This window comes from Molothrus aeneus, chromosome 9 (assembly GCF_037042795.1).
Source record: "Molothrus aeneus isolate 106 chromosome 9, BPBGC_Maene_1.0, whole genome shotgun sequence".
In the NCBI taxonomy this organism is placed as follows: domain Eukaryota; kingdom Metazoa; phylum Chordata; class Aves; order Passeriformes; family Icteridae; genus Molothrus; species Molothrus aeneus.
The window spans coordinates 22,222,734-22,245,519 of record NC_089654.1 but is presented as its reverse complement, the minus strand read 5'-3'; the positions used below and the strand labels follow the sequence as shown (position 1 = coordinate 22,245,519).

The 22,786-nt window shown below is 45.1% G+C and overlaps 1 protein-coding gene across 7 annotated transcripts; it reads left to right on the top strand.

The window, feature by feature from the left end:
• Window positions 1-20,952, top strand: LHX9 (LIM homeobox 9). Of its 7 annotated transcripts, none has more exons than XM_066555478.1 (7): window positions 1-599; window positions 842-973; window positions 6,468-6,586; window positions 8,278-8,480; window positions 9,238-9,593; window positions 14,894-15,096; window positions 16,243-19,061. In XM_066555478.1, the coding sequence occupies exons 3-7, from the start codon at window positions 6,470-6,472 to the stop codon at window positions 16,498-16,500; spliced, it is 1,137 nt and encodes a 378-aa protein (XP_066411575.1). In that variant the 5' UTR covers window positions 1-599; window positions 842-973; window positions 6,468-6,469; the 3' UTR covers window positions 16,501-19,061. The 7 variants fall into 7 exon arrangements, with proteins under 7 accessions (XP_066411575.1, XP_066411573.1, XP_066411576.1 ...); XM_066555476.1 differs by having other exon boundaries at window positions 6,303-6,586; XM_066555479.1 differs by lacking the exons at window positions 1-599; window positions 842-973 and adding an exon at window positions 3,979-3,994.
• Window positions 20,953-22,786: the final 1,834 nt, after the last annotated feature.

The following is a 22,786-nucleotide window of genomic DNA, read 5'->3' as shown; positions in this document are numbered from 1 at the left end:
TCTATATTCTTCTATTGTTTTGAGCCGGTGGATCAATTGTCATCAGTACTGTCACCTAAGAAGCAATGATTCCGATTCATCTTGGCATCTGATTTTATTCTAATGGGTTAAATTGGGTTCACTTTTACAATTATCCCAGGTTTGACTGCGTAGTATTGCATGACAACTCACAGTTTCATCGGGTTTGGCAAAGCGAGGTTGCTCCATGAATCCGTATATCATATCACATCAGATCAGGCTGAAGTTTGCTGTTTAGCGACTCCATTTGAGAGGCTTTTTATGAAAGTGGGAAGGGTTGATGCAGTCCATGGTTGGTTCAATGCGATTTGAAAAAAAAATGTGGAGAGATGGCAATAACCCGGGGTTTGCTGCTCAGCTGTGAATAAGCACAGAACGAAAAAAACGACGTGATGGGGAAGCGCTCAGCTCGCTACAATATTTTTAACAGGCTCTCAGTCCTCGCCTTTTTTTAATTTCCTAATATGTTCTTTGCTTTATTAGTTTTATTTACAACCAGCTCCCCATTAACACCTCACCTGATTACTGAGGAGCTGAGACAGCTAATCAAGAAAATCCAGCAAACCAGCCAAAATCGAGAGGTGGGATTTATTTTTTTGCTTTCATTCAGGCTTCTTCTTTATTTATTTGTTTTGTTTTCGGAAATATTTCGAAACAAACAGTAAATAAAAGGCAGGTATTAGTGCATATTGGCGAAAGGTCAGAGGTTAGAAATTCACGTCAGTTCTGTATCAGAGGCTATGCAGAGGGCGGGAAGAGAGAGGGAGAGAAGGGAGGAAAAAAATCTTTCCACCAAGCAGCTTGTTTATTTTAATTAACATAGGGATCCTCTGCTAGGAGCAAGGAACAACCTCCATCTACTGGCTAGATCATTGCGTCTCTTCTCCATTCAAAACCCATCCCTCATCACTCATTAAGGAGGGTACATTTTGGAAGAAGCTTCTAAGGTCTCAAGGTAAGCTCCTGCATGAGTCTTTGCTAGCAATGCAGCTATTTGGACCTCACGGATGTAATTTGCAGGGTGTTTCTTTGGCGTCGTTGTGTTGTTTGTTTGGTTGGGATTTTTTTAACAACACAGAACGGTACTTTCCCCAGGTGTATTCGCAGATAACATTTCATGCATCTATGTTTTAATCTAGAAAAATAGCTCAGCTTGGGAAGCCTGAGCCTTTCAGCTCAATTAAAAAAAAAATGCCCCTTCTTTTGTGCTTCTTTTATTTTTTTCTTTTTTAATGGAATGGCTTCTTTCACCTGTCTGTAATTCAGTCTGTAAGGGATTCCTTTTCAAAAGCAGCAAAATATGATAATTTCCAATGGCTTAATTACAAGCGGAGTGCAAATACGATTACAGCTAATACCAGACAACTATGGAGCTGACAGTGCTGAGGTCCTGGGCGGTGAACAGTTTCATGTTAGACAATAATCTGCCTCTCCTGCTTTCTTCTGGCTGTGTGATCACTTGTTTGTGGTCAGTCACAGCGCTTGGCTATGGAAGATAGGTGTTTGGGATTACTGTGCAAAGCACCTAGTTGTTTCTTATTTAAATATCATCTCCCTATGCAGATGAATACGTGTCTTAATTGACATGTTTTCAGATTACCGGGAGCTACAAGCACATTGGAGGTTTGGGGAGTTTTAATCCGATGCCGGTTACGGTTAAAGGCACCCTGCGCTTGTGTCCCTGGCAGCGCCAGCCCCGCGCAGCCCGGCAGGGGAGGAGAGGGGCTGGTGCCCGAGCCTGGCTGCCATGCACCGGCTTTAACACGTCCCTAGCACAGCAGCGTTCCGAAAGTTGCTTTACAGAACACTCGAGAGGACTCAAGGGAGGAGAAAGATGGTGATGGTGAAATACGTTGTATCTGGCTCCGAAGTGGAATTTTAAATAACGTATTTTAAAATAAAAAATAATTTTCAAAATTGAGATAAAATAAACCGCAACCTATTTGAATACTGAAAACTATATTAGCTACATTTGGTGCCACCACCAAGAGATGTAATTCTATTCAGATTTCCTTTCTTTGTGTCTAGATTTGTTGCAGTGTCCGCGGACTTTACAAACAGATGAGACTGATCATTAATAGCACTGCTCTCCACCACAAGCTCGTAGAGCAGAAAATAGCGTTAGGATTTAAAAATAGACCTGGCTTTAACCACCCGACTTGCAGGCAACAGGATCGTAATCCTGTTGCTGTTATTACTACGCGCTTTAAATTTCTGGAAATGATTAAACTGGAAGTGTCTTGAAAAGTTCAGGTGCTGACGGAGAGGGTGTGAAGCCCTGGTGCCCTGCGGGGCGGGAGGCGGCTGGCCCGGGCAGTGCCCCGCGCCTGCAGCCGGACACGCCACGGCCTCAAATGCGGCAGGCGAAATCCAAACCGCTTCTCCTCAAAGAACACCTCCTCCTCCTCCCCACCCCCACCCCCCGCCTGAACACCCTCCCCCTTCTCCTAATTATTGTTGGTCAATTATTAATTTGCATATAGACCTTGTCCTAAATCCTCCGAACTAAACGCGAGATGGTTCACGCTGCGATGGGCTTTAGCCCGTAGCCCGTGGCCAGGGAGAGCGCGGGCTCGGTGGCAGAGCGGATGGCAGGGACCGCACGCTGAAACCTTCCCAGGGCACACGATAATTGCGGAGGTGGAAGGGGCTCCAGCAGCGCCCGCGAAGCTGCGGGCAGGGCTGCAGCCGGCCAGAGGGATGTCCGGGAGCTCTCCAGCCCGGCGTGGGCAGGCAAACGCTGTACCTGTGGAAACCTCCACAGCGATGTATCCCCCGTCCTCCCCATCAGCTCCCCGTTAGCTTGGGGAGTTCGGGTAGAGCCTTACAGAAAGGAAAAGACCGAGAGCGCCTATCACGTTACTAAAATATTCTGAATATTGCACATCAGAAATTCTTTCTCAAATGCTACGGCAGAAAGAGATAAAAGAGTCCTGCGATGAGAAACTGTCGTTCACAGGAAAAGTGCTAATGCTGATGGATTCATGAGGGGCAGGCTCGTAGATTTGGATTTTAGGTTCCCTGTCGTGTTCTTTGTGAGCTCTTCTCTCCCCCACCCCCCAAGCAAACCAGCAAAACTGTATGGAATCCCTCGTGCTATAATGGCAAGCTCTCGCTACCAGCCTGCCTTAGAGCAGAGGAGCTCCAGTTCACAGCGAGGAATGAGATCTCAGGAACATTGAAATAGATTTACCTTGATCTCCTACAGGCCTTTTGGAAATGGAGAAGTCACGTTTGATGCTAGCAACAAACTTTCAGTGTCCCTTTAGGTAAGAAGTGGTCTGCCAGCATTAGGATGTTAATCAGAAAACGCCTTGGAAACCCCTGGCCTCCTTTACTGGAGCAGCAGTAGCCAGTAGCGTATCCTTAACCGTACCTGATGGAGCAGAAAGAAAGGACCCTCTAATTAATTAAGTGTGTCTAACCGGAGGAGGCTCAGTCATTTCTGAGTTTTGTTATGAGTTTGCCCAATTACTCCTAACGGCGCCGTCGAGCTAAGGTAGAGACGGGAATTTAGCAAGCAATATTTTCCGTGTCTCTGCCTTGGGTGCCTTTGACGCCGCACCTGCAGAGCGTTTCGGTGAACCCGAGACAACAAACGCGAGATAAGTGGGGGGAGAGGGCAGCGGTGCCCGCACTCGAGGCACCCGAGGCGGGGGCACAACCTGCTCGGGGGGCACAGGATCCCCGCTTTAGCTTCCGATCGGACTGGGCCCAGCGGCAGCCGGGGGCTTGCCCCAGACCCCTCCCCGCTCCCGGCGGGCACGATGAGTTTGACGGTGCTCAGCCCGGCAGGGACACGGTCACAGCGGGACGGCGGCGGCGCTTCCGAGAGGGCTCTGCGGGGCCGGCCCGGGCGGGCGGGGGTCGACCAGGGTCCTGCCTGGCACACGCCGCGGTGTCTTTGGCAACCCGAACGCCACGGGAAATGCAGACCATTTCCAGGAGAGCACATGCAACGTGAAACAGAGGCAGAGTGAGTTACCCCGACAACAGAACTGAAGGAGAATACAGAAAAATTTCCTTCGAAGGGGAAAACACCCAGAACAAACCCTGAACGTGCTTGTAGAGCGCAAAGACTACATTGCAACGATTAGAAACAAACTCGTCTCTAAGGGAGATGTTTTGACCTCTGTCGATAGCCATCGCTGCGATTCCCCGAGCCAGGCGGGAGCAGGCCGGCGGTACCTGCCGGGCGCGGGGCGAGCGGGGCGAACCCTCCCGCACAGGGGTTCGTCCCCGCCCGCAGCGCCACCGCCCCTCCCTTCCCTTCTCTTCTCTTCGCTTCCCTTCCCTTCCCTCCTCCTGGGCCGCTCGACAAAGCCGCCGGCCCCGCAGCAGGGCTGGCCCGGGCCCCGCAGCCCCGCGGGGGTGCGGCCGCGCTCCCGTTGCCCGGCGGGGCCACAGGGAAGCACCTCCGCCTGTCTCCCCGGGCAGCCGGGGCGTCGCGGAGCGGCGGCGGGAAGGAGGAGGAGGATTGGGGATCCCGAGCGAATAGCTCCCGTATCCCGGATTGAATCACCTTGTTTATTTTTCCTGATGTCTTATTGCGCTAATTGACTTGTTTTCTCCAAGGAAAGCCTATCTTTTCCTCCTCCTTCCCCACACACACAGATACTTTTTTTTCTTCCAGTCCGGGAGTGCTCTGCAGAAGACTACGGTTTCTGGAGGGATCTGCCCTTTTCAACGGAGATTCCCTCAGCCCTTTTTGAGACTCGTTGGTTTTATAGCTATTACTCTCTTATTAAAATACACACATATATACAACACATTGATTCCCATCCAAAAGGGCTAATTACATTACTTACAGTAAATAGCAGCCCTGCTGTCCAGGGTCTAGTGTGCCAACAGAGAAAAAAAATCCCGGCTTATTTCACTTGATTGACTTCATCTTTGTGTGAAATTGTGTTTTATGAGCTGTATTCTGGCACTCGGAGGAATGTAACAACATTCAATCTGCAAATAACATTAATTTTAGCTACTTATGGGAAAGAGAGGGGAGGAAACTTGCTGCCTGAATCTTGGGTTACATGGAAGAGGTGACTCGAGGAGCCCCTGAGGATGTCTCTGGGATGCTTTGGAAAGGAAGTGGGGGCTGGGGTACTTCTTTCACTAGTCGCGCTAGGGTTTGGTGTGGAGTGTTCCCCAGGGAGCAGGGAGCGCAGGACTGCCTCCAGGAAGATCCTTCAGTAGGGATCGAGGTGTCAGGAAACAGCCAGCAGCTGTTTCAGGGAAAGGCAAGGAAGAGTGGTGTGAAAAGTAAGTAGGAAAACCGGGAATGGAGGGGAGGGAGAGCAGACAGAGAGATTAGCCTGGAAGGAATGTATTGCCTGGTCCCCTGCACACAATGATCGCTCGCAGCCCGCGGCCGGGGAGAGGGCGAGGGGAGAGGGTCCTGCTAGGGCGTCCCCGGCCGGCCGGGACCGGCCCCGCGGAGGGGCCGCATCCTGCTGCGGATACGGGCGGGGGCACCGCGGGGCAGCAGGGCGGGCAGCGCCCCGGGAAGCGCTCGAACTGCCCGGGCCGCCCCTGCTCCGCGGCTCCCCCCAGCCTCAGCGCCCCTCGGCGGGCCCGGGGCGCGGGGAGCGCTGCGGCCGCTCCGGCCCGGCCCGGCTCGGCTGCCCGGCACCGGCGCTCCTCTCCCTTCTCCCGCTCCCGCGGCGGAGCCAGGCACGGCGGGGCCAGCCCGAGCGGCCGCCGAACGGAGGTTCCCGCGGCGCGGCCCGGGGGGAGCGGGGCCCGGGGGGGAGAGCGGGCCACCCTGCCCCTCGCCAGGCGCCGTCGCCGCCAACTCCCGGGACTCCGTGTTTGGGGGAGGTAATAAATCCCACCCCACCCACAGCCCCGACCGTAATGTTTGTCACTGCTTGCCCATCACTAGGGGTTGAGAGGAGTATGACAGGTCTTTGTTGTCTGAATAAAAATCAGTGGCAGCTCAAGGGAGAGAACTCCTCCTACTAAATTATCAAAAATGGGCTGGCTTTAGTCTCTTAACAAATTGGACAGAGCTCCGGAAAGCAGCAGTCCCAAATCCAACCTACAGGCACTGGGAACTTTAAAGCAACCAGGGACTGCTGAAAATAGCACTTCTTTTTGCTTTCTTTGTATTCAAAACTATATCCTTTCCCGACTGATTCTACTGCCCCAGGTCCAAGTCTCTCCAGTCAGAAGCCCCCAGCTCTCCAGAACAGTAACAGATCCTTTAGCTAGCTTTTATTATTTTATTTTTTAAACTAATTATTATTACATTTTCTCCCCCTTGTTTGTTTTCTGCACATCTTCAGGAAGCCCTCAGTGCTTGCGCAAAGAGAAGCTCCTATTTGCAACCTCCCTCCCTGCGCTGTGCGCCTCGGTGTAAACATTTTGGATGATCTAAAGACTCTGGGGTCTGTATATGGAAATAGTGGGGTGCAGAGCAGAAGAAAATACTTGTCCTTTCCGTCCCCCAGCCATGCTTTTCCACGGGATCTCCGGAGGCCACATCCAAGGAATCATGGAAGAGATGGAGAGGCGATCCAAGACCGAGTCCCGCCTGGCCAAAGGGGGACAGATGAACGGCCGAGATACGGTAAGAATGGAGCTGGCGCTCTGTGCAAGGGAATCCCTGCAAGCATGGACCCGCATCGGGACAGACCCTGACTTTGGGGAAGAGAAAGACGCTGCTTCCCTCTGTCCCTTCCCTGCCACCCCTTGCTTGCGGAATCCCTTCCGACGCTCCCTGTAAACCCACCCGTACCGCTGGGTGCTGTGCTGGCCAGGCTCGGTTGTACATTTGTCTAATCCATCTCGCTGCGTGTGCTCTCTGGATTAGCGGGGAATCTGTTCCAAACCGTAGCAGGGACGGGGTTTCAGCCCTTGCGGCGGAGCAGCCTTTTGCCCCCGCGGCTGCCTGCGGCCGCTCTGCCCCTGCGAGCAGAGCTGCAGCTGGAGCTCCAGAGGTGTGCTTTATTTTTATTCTGCGCTTCTGGCACCTCCTAAATTAAACCTCAAACCGCGACTACTTACTTTTCGTAACTGTCTTTGGTTTGAAGTGTGTGATTGATAGAGAGGCACTGCTCTCTCTGAGTGTTTTGCCGGCCGACTACTTTGCTTAGAAAGTAACATCTCCTCTTTACTTAGTCAAAAGGACAAAAGTTTTCGGATATATACTAAGGGATGGCGGAGAAATCGAGTGTCACGCTGTGCTTTGTGCAAAGCGAGATCTCCCTTTCTCCAACTTGTAGGGCTTCCGCCGATCGCGCACAAGGCTCTGCACACAAAGTAACGGCCTAGAAAGCTGCTTTAAGGTTTTGGCACAGAGGGTCCTTTACTCCCTCTCTTAAATAAACTCATGCTTTGTTACATGAGGATTTGCAATGTAAATTTAACTCACCTTTGCATTGCTAAAAAGAAAAGGGAGCGAGGAACACAACTTCCAAAGACTGAAAAACGAATGCAGAGTTACCACTTTAAAACAGTTGAGACATTTAGAACAAGATGTTTGGGATTTTTTTCCCCTGTAACTTTATCAGCAAAGGCTGCCCCAAGTTTCACGGCCGAGCTTTTGTCTCCGCCGTCCCTCCATCTCCCTTTGTCCCGACCGGCACTCCTCGTGGGGAGCAGATCAATGGGAACTCGCAGAAGTTTACGGAGAAAAAGATACTGGCTCGAGCTGAAACCAGCCCGTGCCACCGCTCTGCCCACGGCCCTGGCCGGGCTGGTGAGCGTTCATACTCGCTGCTCTTTACACTATCCACCTGTCTCCTTTCTCTTACTTCTGTTTTAAAAGGCCTATCTTTAGAGACGCGGTAGCGGCTCGTTTAAATACGGGTGAAAATTTGCCATAGAATGAGTACAAGCCTGAACCCTCTGCCATAAACTTTAGGAACAGCAAACCGGTATTTTTCTACTTTAAAACGCTGTTCCTGTGAAGTGCTTTAAGATTACAACGCTAAAAAACGGGGAAGCCTCAGACTTTAAGTTCAGAACCTCAGAAAAGAATGGGCTCTGCTTTTCCTACTGCGGCCTAATCCGTTGCTTTCACGTATTGAAATGACACGAGATCGTAAGGAGAGGTTTATTGTGAATCACGGTAAACACTTTACTAGCGGGGATGGTCCCGGTTCTCCCTTAAACTTCCCGCCGGGAGCCAGGAGTTTGGTCCCAGAGAGCCGTGCCTTTGTACGAGCCCCGGGCCCTGCGCAGGACCCGTCCCCAGCCCGGCCTGCCTGCCTGCCTTTCTCTCCCTGTCTCATCCCTTGTGGTGTGGTTGTTTTGCAGAACATGCCCCCCATGAGCCCCGAGAAGCCTGCTTTGTGTGCTGGTTGTGGAGGGAAGATCTCAGACAGATATTACCTGCTGGCTGTTGACAAACAATGGCACCTCAGGTGTCTTAAGTGCTGTGAATGTAAACTGGCTTTGGAGTCAGAACTCACCTGCTTTGCCAAGGACGGCAGTATTTACTGCAAGGAGGATTACTACAGGTACAGCAATCAGTCCTCATGGGTTCAAAACACATCCCCTCAAAAGGCACTGTGAACAGAAACGCTCTTTTCTCCACACGGGCTTTCAAAGGTAGCTTTTCGCAGTCAGCGATTCCTTAATCCTTAGTCCCCTCAGAAAAGTCTCGCACGTTTCCAAACTGAACGGGCCGTCAGGGCCCGCGCTGACTGAGCATGTGTGGCGGTGCACAAACAGGCGAGGGCTCTCCCGCTGCTCGGCGGTTTCCCTCCGTAAAGACCCGACCGAAATTCCCCTCCGGGCGCAGCTGGCCGGTTTTCCCGAGGCCGGAGCCCGCCGCCCCGCCCAGCCCCGCGGCCGGGCCCGGGGAGCGGGCCCCGCTGGTCCGTGTGTTAGAGCTGTCCCGCTGGCCAGCGCCCCGCGGCTCTCCTCGTCTTGACAGGAGCGCCAGGAGAGCGGGGCTCGATTCCCCCCGCTCCGGCCCGCCTGGCCCCGTGCGCACGGGCAGCGGCAGCGCCTTCGCCAAAGTCCCGGGAGAACGGGTCAGCTCGGCGGGGAGGGCGAGCCGCTCCCCTGGGACCTCGGGGCCGGTTCCCTGTGGCTGTCCCCACACCAGGCGGGCCAGGGGCCACAGCCGGTGTCACGGGCCGTCCTGGGGCCGGGGGACGCGACCCTGTCGGGGACAGGCTCCCTCACGTGGCGGGGAGGGAAGGCGGGAGGCACCGGGGCAAGCTCTGCCTTCGCCGTTCTAGTTGATGCCCACTTTTCTGTTTCCTTCAGAAGGTTCTCCGTGCAGAGATGTGCCCGCTGCCACCTTGGGATCTCAGCCTCTGAAATGGTCATGAGAGCCAGGGAATCGGTTTATCACCTGAGCTGCTTCACCTGCACCACCTGCAACAAGACTCTGACCACGGGCGATCACTTTGGCATGAAGGACAACCTGGTTTACTGCAGGGCCCACTTCGAGTCCCTTTTGCAAGGAGAATACCCCCCTCAGCTGAGCTACACCGAGCTGGCTGCCAAGAGCGGAGGGCTGGCCCTGCCTTACTTCAACGGCACTGGCACGGTCCAGAAGGGGAGGCCCAGGAAACGAAAGAGCCCTGCCTTGGGAGTGGACATCGTGAGCTACAACTCAGGTGGGAAACACACGCCGAGTCTGCCTCCCGCTCCCCCGAACAGAGCGTTCTCGGGCTTCCCCTTAGCCAGGCAGTGCGTGAATAACTCAGCCAGGCCAAATCTTGCTTAACCATTGGAAAATCAAACAAACAGCCCTCTGAGGGTTGGAGCATTTGCAGGAAAGCTAACAGCAGCCCTCCTCAAAGGCTGTCTTTGCCTATTAATGTCAAACACCCAAACTTAGCCACTTCCCAGGGTAAAGACAAAAAAAAAAAAAAAAAAAAAAGAAAAAAAAAAAGGAAAAAAGAAAAAAAACCCCCACAAAACCAAAACACCCAACCCAACCCCAAAACCACAAAAACCACATAGCTTTCTCTGCTGGAATCTCAGAGATGCAGTTATCATTATTTATATTTGATTAGCTAAAAATATTCACCACTCAAACCTCAAATTAGGAGTAACTAAATGAATCAGAAAAACTAGAATAAAAGTTATAGTATATGGTTCCTAAAACACCAATGTAGTATGCATATAACTCAATTTATATATTGAATTTATAGTGATTAATTCTTCAGGCTGAATAATTCTGTTTTACTGACACATAAATGATCAAACTGTACAAGAGATCAACGAATAAATGTTGTTTCCTGTAACTAAACCCTAACAAATGTAATTAAGGAGAATGATTTCTGTTCTCTCAACAGTAGGAAAGGAACAAGTGTGGCCCTGTATTAAATATCCTCTATAACTCCAGTCACTTGAGTACCCAAACTGTGTATAAACAGTGCTAGTGGCCAGAGGTACAGGAGTTTCAGGTATGACCAAGCAGTTGAGGCAGAGCTTCATTAGATTAAGGACGAAAGCAGAAAGGGTAAATACGAATTGGCAAACTCCCGACTCCAAAATCGTTTTGGGGAACCTTAAGCTTCCATGGACGGTAACGGAGGAAAGAAAGCCGTGGGAAGCAGGAGTGATGCAAGGTGTGCTTCCCCATGGAGCCGTCGCGGCTGGGGCAGGGAGCCGGGGGCTCCGGGCCCAGGGCTGCGGACCGCTGGCCCCACCGGGGAGCCGGGAGAGGGGTCAGGGCCTCCCTTCCGACAGTCGCGGGTCGGTAACAGTGCCCCGCTCTCGGCCCGGAGCTCTCTCTCCTGCACCAAGTTCAACCCGCTGCCACTGAGATCCATAAGGAACCTTCCACCGCCCCGCTGCTCTCCCCACCCCTCCCCCGGCACCTCCTCTGGGGCCGCTCGTGAAACGGCCTTTAGCTGGGAACCAGGGGGCTCTGCAAGGCGATTTCATCTCCTCTGATGCGTAGACCTTGGAGCCAGGGTAATCACTGCGCTAATTGTTCCTTGTTAATTGAAGATGACATTGGAATCCCTGGCTACGGAGCGGCTTCCAATCAATCCTGAAAGCTGCTAAAGAAAAGGGAACCTGTAGCGCAGCCAGGATTCATTCAACCCCAGCTTCCAATGGTGGATTTCCCGTGTGCCCGCTCTCCGCTCTGGTCTCTATCCCTGGTCCACACAGCATCACCCTATTCCTCAGATTTCTAAAGGGAAATAATCCTAGGGACAATTTAGCGCTAAAATTAGAATCAGAAGTTATGGTAAAATGAAGAGTTGTGGATATGATAAAGCTCCCCTTAAACTTCAGATCAGGACTCGAGAGAGACATTATTTACGAATGCTAACATAATCTTTGCGTGCTGGTCTTAAAACTTCCCTTCTTTACAACAATGGGCCATATAAGATGTACCACTGACTCCAAATCAGATGAAAAAGCACCACCCATTATGAAAACACAGCTCATTGCATTCAGAACTCACAGAATCCTCCGGGCAATGGAGAGAAAAAAGAGCAAACCAAAACAAATCAACAAACGCTCTGATGCTTTGGACTCAGGGTAGATGGCTGAGAAATCCCTTCTGTTAGGGCCGTGATTTTATTCTTTTTTATAGGTATTATCTAGCTATGTCCAGGGTTGACACATGGTCTCGAGAAAGTTTGCAGCCAAACCGTGCATCCGGTGCAAACGGCTCCAGACCATTGACCCACTGCGGCCCAAATCCAGGAGGAGGAAAGCGAATCTGGAACAGCTACGAAATGAGTTGCAGTAGATGAAACCACTTCTTGAGAGAAAAAAAAGTCTCTAACTAATTGGCAGTCACTTCCCTACACACATTTTTCGTTCTCTGCCCTGTGACTCAGTAAGTGCTCTTGCACGTAATCATTTACAAAGGGCAAGCAGTCCGCAGAATTCAATGTCGGATGCGCGGCTGCCGCCTTCCGAGGGAGCAGCGGGCCCCGCAGCCGCCGGCGGTGCCCGGGCCGTGTGGCGGTGCGCCGCCCTGTCCCTGCGGGGATGGGGACAGCCATGGGCAGGGGCACAGCCCTGCCCCGCACACCGCACCGAGCCGGACACCGCCGCGCCCGCAGCCGCGCCCGCAGCTCCTCACCTGGGCACTCCGGGGCCGGGGGCACCGCGGCCGTGACCTCCCCAGTGAGCCCAGTTCCTTCCCAAACAGTCCCAGCCGCGGTGTCCATACCATGTGCCAAGCCATTATGGAAAACGACCCGGAGCTTTAAAAACGAAACTCCGATGGAGCCAACAGTTTCACCCAGCTGAGCATGAGCATGTGTGCATTCACAGCCATCCAGCAGGCCCTGGCTTAGATTTGTGTGCACATTATGTTACAAGGCAGCTGAGCCCTGGTCCAGAATGGAAAATCAGACTCTGCTGCAGAATCTACAACAGCTTTCCTATTCTGCATTTTGTTTGCTAGTTTAATTTCTTTTTCACAGCCCCTCAGTTGTAAAGTGGAAACACAACAATAAATAACTCAAAATGTTATGAGGTAGAAATCACTCATACTTGCAAGCTGTCTGGAATTAATGTGAAAAATGGAAGAAACTATTCAAAAGTACTTAAAACACTCAAGGCTTTCTCTATATTACATCTTATATCATATAATTAATATATATTTTAAGGGAAACTGTGTTGACTTAGAGCTTAGAGGATATGGAAATGAGATGGTGAAGAAGATTTCCTTAGGAAAATATTTTACACATCTGTTCCTCAAAGAGCTATTTACTTTATTTCATTATGTGTGTGTGTGTGTGTGTGTGTGTGTGTGTGTGTGTGTGAAAAACTATGAAGAGTTCACTTAAAGAATTCTTGGCAATAAGAATCAAACTGTTCTAGCTCTTTTGAAAGCAGAAATTAAACAACCCTCCAATCCTGCAGCAAAGAAATGAGCAGTGTCTTGCCTGACTTTGTGCTTTCCTTTAGTTCTCCAGGAGATAGCTTAAGACTCTGCTCTAGGATGTGGCCAAACCACACAATACTGTATAAAACAGAGTGAGCTATAATCATTGTATAAACCAGGATTGTCTGAAGATACTTGGAGCCCTCTTCTCATTTTCTCTTGAAAATAAAAACCAAAATAAAGTAGACCACCTACAAAAAGAAAAAGAAAAAGAAGACAAAAGAGTACAGAAACAAAGGCAGTAAGCAAGACAGAGGAGCCTGAGGAAGTTTGTGTTGCTGCTAAAAGCCTGAGTGGCCCAAGGAAAACAACACAAACAAGAGATTTGCAACTCTGAAGTAAAACCTGAGGATTGAATTCTGGTACTCTGATTTATGTCAGCTCATAAGTTACAGCCCACGCAGTTTGACTGAAGGCAGTGTGATTGCTTGTGAAAACAAGTAGTAAATACAATCCAAATCTGGTCTGAAATTGTTTTTAAGGCAACTTTCAACTCCTGGTCTTTTCAGAAGTGTCATCTTACTTTGTTTGAAAGTACAGATACACTTCTTACCAAGACTAGGAGGAAAGCTAGCTATAATTAAATATTCACCTGATTTTCTGTCAAAGTGTTGTCTTACCAGCATCTGTTCATCTTGACTTGCCTTATAATTCAAAAGAGAAAACACCTTCAAGAAGCTTTTTATTTTCTTGTGGTTTCAAGTTGCTTTGCCTCTGTTTTCAGCACTGCTGACATCAGTCTCTCTGTATTGTGTGCCTTCCCTCTTTCTCTTCTCTCTCTCTTTCTCTAAATTAGGAATGGGGATCAGCTAGGCCTTGCAAATAATCCAGTAACTATTGGAAAGCAGTTCAAAAATCAAAATGAGCAACTAATGAAACTGTCTAATTTACAGACATTCTGAAACATTTTTAATTAGCTCTTCTTTAATTAATATTTCCTGCTATGATGACACCATTAATTTTCTTCTGTGTGACTGAACTATCTTTATAAAATGAGATCCTAGAAATTGCTAACACTTTTGTTTAAGCTGAAAAGAAAAGCACAGATGCACTTTTTACTTTTCTTTTTGCTAATGCTGTAATTTCTTTCTCCAATATGAAGTAATGATGCCACCATCTCCAAAGAGCTGCAACCCTTGTGTACAATTCACACCCAAAAACGTGTAATCTGAAACAAACTTATCTGTCATAGACACTTCGAAAATACTGAATCAGGAAAAAAAGAGAAACTCTTCAAGTTTTGAGCTCCTAGCTGCTTGCCTGTAGAAATATCCTAAACCAGCACTAACTAAGACCTACTGCTGATTGGGATTGGGGGTCTGAATCAAGTCTTGATGCAACTGCTTCCTGGATATGTTTTATGGATGAAGGGCTTCAAGCAGTTCATATAAACTCCCAGGCAGAGTCCAAAAGCATTCATTTTATCATCGAGAAACTCAGCTTTCTTGATGAACTGTCATAACAAACTTCCCTGCTGTACATCTCTTTTTATAGGTGCTTGTGGTTTGGGGGAAAAGCTCAGGAACATTCAAAATGCTGGTTTGACCTTAACTCTTCTCTCAAGCTAAGAATGTTTCAATGAGTAAGATTTCAAAATCTGAATGAGATTTCAAATGACTCGAGTGCCCAAAGCAAAACCATCACCGCAGGGAAAAGACTTGTTTGAAATAAATGCCAAAGGAGAGAGAACTTTCAAAGTCTTCCCTCAGTAGGTACAGGCCTGGGGGACACAGGATAAGTATAGGAAATGACAATATTCTGGATCACTTTTGGTCTCATCAATTATCACATCTGTACTTATCCTTGTACTATCTTAGTCCTTCCTTCCTTCCTTCCTTCCTTCCTTCCTTCCTTCCTTCCTTCCTTCCTTCCTTCCTTCCTTCCTTCCTTCCTTCCTTCCTTCCTTCCTTCCTGCCTTCCTGCCTTCCTGCCTTCCTGCCTTCCTGCCTTCCTTCCCACCTTCCCTCCTGTAACTCAAGGTTTTTGCCTTGATTCATTTATCCTACATGATGCATGGCACTAAGTCCTTTTTCCACTTTGTTTATTTGACAGGTTGTAATGAGAATGAGGCAGATCACCTGGACAGAGACCAGCAGCCTTATCCCCCATCCCAGAAAACAAAGCGCATGCGTACCTCCTTCAAACACCACCAGCTTCGTACCATGAAGTCCTACTTTGCTATCAACCACAACCCAGATGCCAAGGACCTCAAGCAGCTTGCCCAGAAAACAGGCCTGACCAAGAGAGTTCTGCAGGTAAGAAGCCACATGATAGGCTTGACAGAATTTTCCCCTGCTAGTGAATAGCCTTTCCCTTATATGTAACTATAGCAATGTATGTAGAAATACTTCTGCTGGGTGTGTCCCTAGTGGGTGTGCAGGGGGGTATGGTGTTACGTGGCAGAAGTGTGTGTGCCTTATTGCCCCGAGGCAGCCAAACACCAAACTGTGGTTTGTGATTAGCTGCATCCTCACCATGAAGAGAATGTCTTCAGAGTCCACCCACCCAGTAGAACTCCCGGGGTGGGTGGTCTCTCTGTGGTGACTGCACTAAGGATAGAGGTGGCAAATCTACTGATTTTATGGGTGAAGCCTTTGGGCTCCTCTGAAGGAGTTAATGTGGCCCCTCAGTAAGCAGATCCCTGATGTGTTTGAAGTAAGCTTTGACCAATATGATCCTCCAGGACCAGCTGGCTCCCCCTCCCAATGCTTGTTAGATGACTGCTTTCCTTAAGGGCCTGCATAGTCAAAAGTCCCTGTGAAGGACAGCCTAGGAAATTATGTTAAAAATCCCTATAAGGTCTGTGATAGCTCAGTGAAGTTTAAACGAGGTGTGTATTACATGCAGAGTGCCAAAGAAGGGCAGTGAGTGAGATAGAAGGAGAATCTATTAGCGGCAATTCCTGTCCGTATTACATGTCACCTCAAACACTGCCAGTGAACCTTACAGAACAGAAAGACTAGATGACCCATATCAACAATCTGTAAGACAGGGACGGTGTAATTACCCCTCCTTCCTCTCCAGCCTTTTCAAATAATCAAGGCAAGCTTTCAGCCTTGGCAAAAATCTGCTCACTCACGCTTTGCTTCAGTCTTTGTGTGTCCTGACCTCAAAGCTACCCAACTCAAGAAACACTATGTGGCCATCAAGAGAGTTGCTCTCTTTGGGTGAGCAAGCAGATTTTTCTCGAGGCTGCTCTCTGAGGGCTGTAAGCACCTGTAGCACTGGGCCTGTACACAGAGAGTCAGTACCACCAGTAGCAAGAAAAGCTATAGAATGACTTAGGTGATGTGCCACACAAAATCAAACATCAAAAATGAATTTAAAAAGCGAGAACAAAGACAAAAATAAACAAAGCAAAACAAGCATCGGTAAAGAAATCCATTGGGATTGGTTTGCAGGTTTGGTTTCAAAACGCAAGAGCCAAATTCAGAAGGAACCTTTTGCGGCAGGAGAATGGGGGTGTCGATAAAGCTGATGGCACCTCGCTCCCGGCACCGCCCTCAGCAGACAGCGGCGCACTCACTCCACCCGGCACTGCGACCACTTTAACAGACCTGACCAATCCCACTATCACTGTAGTGACATCAGTGACCTCTAACTTGGACAGCCACGAATCCGGGAGCCCCTCACAAACTACCTTAACGAACCTTTTCTAACAGTTCCTTTTTTTTTTTAAATTCTTACTCTTCATTATAATTATTATTATTATTATAATTATTATTATTATAATTATTATTATTTTCAAGCCTTTTAAAAAAACAAACAAACAAACCCACAAAATATTTGGGAAAATAAACAGCTTGATGTGTAGCATCTGCAGCCACCTGGCAAATGAGTTTGAAGTAATATGTTGCTATAATATATGAACATTTATTGTTGGTAAATTGTACTCAAATTCTTTAAATTTATCAAATGACTGAAGACAAGGTGATGAATCATTTTAATAAGTGCCTCTTAAAATTGTATGTTACTTATTTCCAGAACCTTGAAAAAAATTGATTGTTTCCCCCCAAAAAAAGAAGATTCTATTCCTCCCTGATAACCAGATAAAAACCATTTTAATTATAGCCAAAAGAATGCTGCTTCAGGATTGTATGTTCACTTACAGCATTTAAGAACCCCAAATTCAATTTTATTTTCATAATGCATCCAAAAGTTTTGTACTATTTATTTTTAAATGTTGGAAAATAAATACAAAGTGAATTAGAGTAATCATGGAAACAATCAGACTGGAAGTACCAGTGCTCTTTACTAATGCAGTAGTCACAAGCTGCTCCTCCCTGAGCACTGGGGAGTCTCACTGGGATAGCTAAATGCTCCTCTGCCAGTTCTGCACCCAGCTGGGACGTCCTTGGCCACCACTGAAAGCCATTCCTGATGGAGGACTTGGAGAGAGACCCAGAGATGAGAGCACATGTGGGTGAGGATGGCAGGACCAGGCCGTTGGTCTCCAAATTTGTGCCCCACATTAAGGAGGCAAGATCTGGAAAAAACCCTCCAGAGTGAGCTCATTCCTATAAGAATGTCATTAAAGTAACAATAGCAGAGTAACAATGCAAGTGGAGAGTCCTACAGATCTGAAGTGCTGCCTAGGGAGGGGTTTTAATTTTTGTCTGTCAAGCAGCTCTGAAATTTTGGAATTAAAAAAGATAAAAATTGCAGTTGGCGATGTGGCTTCGATGCCGTACCTCCAAAGCAAACAAGAGGTTGCCCAGTTACTTTAGGGAGCACAAAAATAATTTTCAAAAAGGTGTATGCATGTGTACTATTCAAATGAACTTTTGACAAATCCTACTTTTTTTTTTTTTTCAGGGAAATGGAAATAAGCAAAATATAATTTATTAAGATGTTTAAGGAAAAAAAAAATTCAGTACAATTTATTCATTACTATTTTGAATTTTCTTTAGATGTTTCCTGAGATTGTATCAGACACTTTGTTTAACACAGGAACTTAAAATCTTTAGTTAATTAATATCTCTAACATATACTTTAACTTTTTAAACTTTGTATAAAAGAAAAAAATGTTAGCAAAAATCACACAAAACCAGGAATTGGCAGTGAATAACTTCAAAGCCGATAAACTCAGAAGCCTTGTGGATGCTGATCTGAATACATTTCTTAGTTTACAATAGTGATCTTTCTTTTTTTAGTTTTATTTAAGCTAAAAGTCTGAATGGTCTGGGCAGTGGTGAATGTTCATTTGTATCCTTTTATTGTAGTTGAACACCAATTAGATTGTGGAGAGTCTCAGAAAAAAAAACGAACAAAAACCAGTCAAGATCTATGTCTTGCTTTTAGTGGATTGTTAAGAATAACTTTGCACATATACCCCACTTTTTAGACACCATCAAATCTCTTTTTGGTGGTCAAAGTGGCTATTTAATATATTTTAAAGGTGTCCTTTTTGGCTGTATAAATGTGTGGTTACATATTGACAGTTCACTGCCCACATTAAAGTGCATTATTGTAATTTTTGCTCAGGGTTTTTAGAAAATTAGCACAGAAAAGTAGCTTATTTTTAAAAAAGATGACGGAAGAGATGTTAACACTGTAATAGAAGAAAGGTGTGTTTGCCATTATATATTTAGCAAGTATGGTTATCATCTTCTACGGATATTGAATCTTGACTTTTCCTATTTCTATTACCTTATGGGCATTTACCACTAACCAGACCAAAAGACCTTGGTAAGGCTGAGATCTTTATTAATACACTTTTACAGGTAAAAATATTGATACTTATAAATTTTGTTCTTTGACAGAACAATATATGGTACTAGAGATCTACTTTATTAAGTAGACTAATTAAAACTCAGTTCTACTATGTGCCTTATGATATACCTTGGGAGTAAGTTTGTGAAAAATCAGGATATATGTGTTGTTTGTTAAATTAACTGTTTTAAGCCCTTTTGACACCTCACTAGTTTTGTACTGTTTTACCTCTTATTTCTGAAACTCTTTTTATGGTGTATCCTGTTAGAGGGGACAAACATGTCATAGAAAGCAGTTGTGCACTCTTTCAGATATAGTTGATAAATCCAATAATCTTATATATTGAGCTTCGTGTTTATAGTACAGTAAGTGGTCTAGCAAAATTGTCCATGTTTCTTTGTTTATTGATAAATGCATTGTATAGAAACTATTTCCCCTAAATATTTATGGACCAAACAATTGTGATATATCCTATTAAATTTGTGTGAATAAACCATTTTGAATCTAAGGAGTTTTATTTCCCATCAGTTTTTGTTGGGGTTTTCTTTGGTTGGGGTTTTTTGTTTTGTTTCTTTTTTTAAAATTTAAGGTCTACATGTACCCGTCTGTCTCTTTGCTTTTATGGTACCTATGAACAATTGGTATTAAACACAGAAACACGGCCTTTTAAATATTTTAAAGTACAGTTCCTTCTTAGGTTTTCAATTTCTTCATATTCAATGTATATGCTACTGCTGTGCTGGTACAATTTAGATTTTAGCCTTTTAACCTCCTTTTTTGAACATGCAAAGTAATGCCCCACTGATTTGATACTGAAACCCTGTCTTAGCCCTCTAAAAGAGCCAGAAAACTAGGAGCTAAAGTAATTGCATGACAAATATAACCTAAATAGTATGATGAAATGAATCAAGATTTAATGCTAGGTATATTGAGCACAAAATAGAATTGCAGACCCCGAAAAGCCAGGTTGCTCTGTAGTTTAATAAATTGTCACTATGATTTCTTTCAGGGAGAACAAATCATGGGGCATTACAGCCAAACATCCCGACGTTTGAAAATTCCCTAAAGTATTAAAAGAAGGGGAAAAGTTTGATCGGAAATCCACTGCAGTGAAGACAAAGACAATATTAGGTTATGATAATCATACATTTAAAAATCTATTGAGCCAAAAATAAAAACAAAAGACTCGATGTCATTTCCTGAATGTTAACAAAACATACGTTATTTTATGGTGTCTAATTAACAGAACTGAAGGCTTCAACAAATTGTGTGGTATCAAAAACAAATTTAGAGAACCTATGTGTAAAACCAGAGCAACCTGGCAGCAATCTACCCAGCCCATATTCGAAGAAACCTTTCTTTTTAAAAAAAAAAATCACATTTGTCAAGCACAAGTACTTGTAAAATAAAATCTGAGTGCATTCATTCCACTTGCTTGCTAATGTGTACTAGTCATATCTGTTAAATGGATTTTTGTAAATTCAAGGAGAACTTTTCACTCATCCGAGATCATAGGAATCAAAACCCAGTAACTTTAGTACTATTGTTTCAGAATTAATTTTTTTAAAATGAGACAACTCTGCATGCACTTTTCCATCTGTCACATATAGTGTACATTTCTGTATGATGAATTTCTCTTTGATGTTTCTTGTATAATACCTTTCATTAATAAACATTTTATTTGATGCAAACATAGTTAACTTTATGTAAACACATAGCTAATTGTTCCAACTAATTTAAACTTTTCTTTTGAAAGGAAGCAGTACGGTGCAGTTCCAATATACTAATATATATATATATATATATATATATATATATATATAATCAAAAAGAATGAGGTAGCAATACTATTGCACAGTGTAAAATTATTTCCTTTGGTGTTAATTTTTTAACTTCTTGTATAAAACTGACTTGTTTTAAAAAGAAATTCCCATCAGCATCAACAATAAAACAATCCCCAAATTCTTCATCAAGATAAGAAAACACGAGCAGTACAGTGTGTACTTTACACAGTGACTTTAGAGTACAAGGATATAATCTGTGGGTCCCTGAGCTGTTTACATGGTCACTATGCAATGAGCACATTTGCTACATAAAGTTGGTCCTAAGATTCCCTGTCCAAAACACAGATGATTTTTACAAGCCAACAAGCAAGTGTAACAATAACCAATTCTTAGTAATGAGGTTTTGTAACTGTTAAGCAACTATTTGCAGAAAGATTTTTTAAAATATATTCCTATTTAGCTGTATAGCCAAAGCATATGTAAAACAAATTAACATATAAAAGACTTGCCAGAAAATCTTTCATTAAGATGACATTTTTATTATATACTAATGAACCCTATGTAAACAATGTAACTTTTATGAATGATGGACATTAAATATTTCACTTACGTGTATCCTCAGCATTTTGCATGTTTTCTTAAACCTTTCCAGTTTCAGAATTCTAAAAAGAAAACCATACAACTACTTACAACATAGCACAAAGTTATGTACAGGTTACTGCAGCAATCTCTGGAAACCAGTTACTAGGAGTGTTCTAATGGCAATAAAAAGGTATCATTTATTGGTGGTAATTATGGGGAGGATTGTTTAAACAACAGTTTTATAGTATATTGTAAAGTTCTATTGAAAAAGGTTAGCATGGTAGACTTAATTCAAATCAGCTTGATCAGAAATTTAAGTATATTGTGAAATTCTTAAGCTGAGCCTTATGTGTATTTATTACTGCAGAAAGTAAGTAAATGTAGGAAAGCAATTATTCGTGTCACAGCCACAATGTGGTTTCCTCCCGTTATCCTTAGGAAAATATTAGAGCCATTAATTATTCCAATCAGTAAAGAACTTGGTGGTGCTTAGGACCAAGAAAAAAACTTTTGTATTTTAGTTTTTCTTTTGTAAATCGCTGCATTCTTCAATAAGCTGGATTTCTTCTCCCCCTAATTTAGTACTTAACAGACATATTTCTAGTCTTGTTCATGTGCTGCATTTTTCACTTCATTTAAATTAGAAAAATAAATGATTTAAATGATCATGGTGACATACTGGCAAAATCTAAAATAAAACCAGAATAATGTTATTCCTCTGTGTCTGATTCGAGACATTAAATTTTGATTTTTTAATAACACTTAGCTTTGTTTGGAGACAGTCCTGCACATAGTGCTCTGACCTGACAAATGGCACTAGACAATCCAAATTTTTTTAAAGATACAGAACTGTTTCCTGCATTAAGAAAGCAAACATGTTGGAAGGGAAGCATTATCTGAGAAAGAAGAGAAGGAAACATTTCAGACAAGGCTTGAGAGAACGCAAGACAAAGGTAGGTTTTCAATATTGTTACAAGTGAGAAATGTCTTGGGGGTCTTTCTAGTGGATACATATCCATGTCTAGACACAGCACTTCTTTGCTGTCCTGGTCTTGAAAAAGAAGTCAAATTCTTCAGTCCTAGAACACCTCCCTCAGAATTATTCACCAGAGAAACAGCTCACAGGAGCAGGTCAAGTGACAGAAGGATGACACCACAGCCCCCTGCAATTGGTGAAATATTCTCTCTCCGATTCCATGGGCTTTGAGCCAGGAGCTGAATGAACATGGAGATTAAATTACACTCTTGTCTCTAAAGAAAGAATAACCTTCAGAATGAGATAGAATATATGGGACAGCAATGCTGCTCTGCGCTTTGGACTTCATCCTTCAGAGCTGCTAATCCAAGCACCTGGCACATGCATTAAATTGACTTCAAAATATTTCTTCCTCCTTCAGCCAAATGCAGGACACAAATTATACTGTTGGAATTTCCAGAAGCTACTGCAGTGTCAGAGACTTTATTCAGTTATTCTGCAATGTTGAACAATTCTTTTGCGCTTCTCACTTGACACAGACTTATCTCGACACATACCTATACACATATCCTTGTCTTGCCTTCAGATAACCAGTACTTTCATATTTATTTAAGTCATTCAAACCTACAGGAAGCAACTCTCTGTGCTTCCACGTTCTAGCAAAGGCAGTTGTCATAATTTTTGTTCTGATGCTCCTTTACTGTAAAACATTTTTCTGGAGTAGGTTTTATGTTAGAAGTTTGTACATTTGTATAGTCTATTTTTTTTTTTTTTCTTTTCATAGCTTTGGATAAAAACCCCCACAACTGTAGTGCTTGATGCATCTAAATGTACAGATTATTTTGCCAGCTTCTCTTGCAGTATCTAGAAAAACAAATCTATGGTAATCAC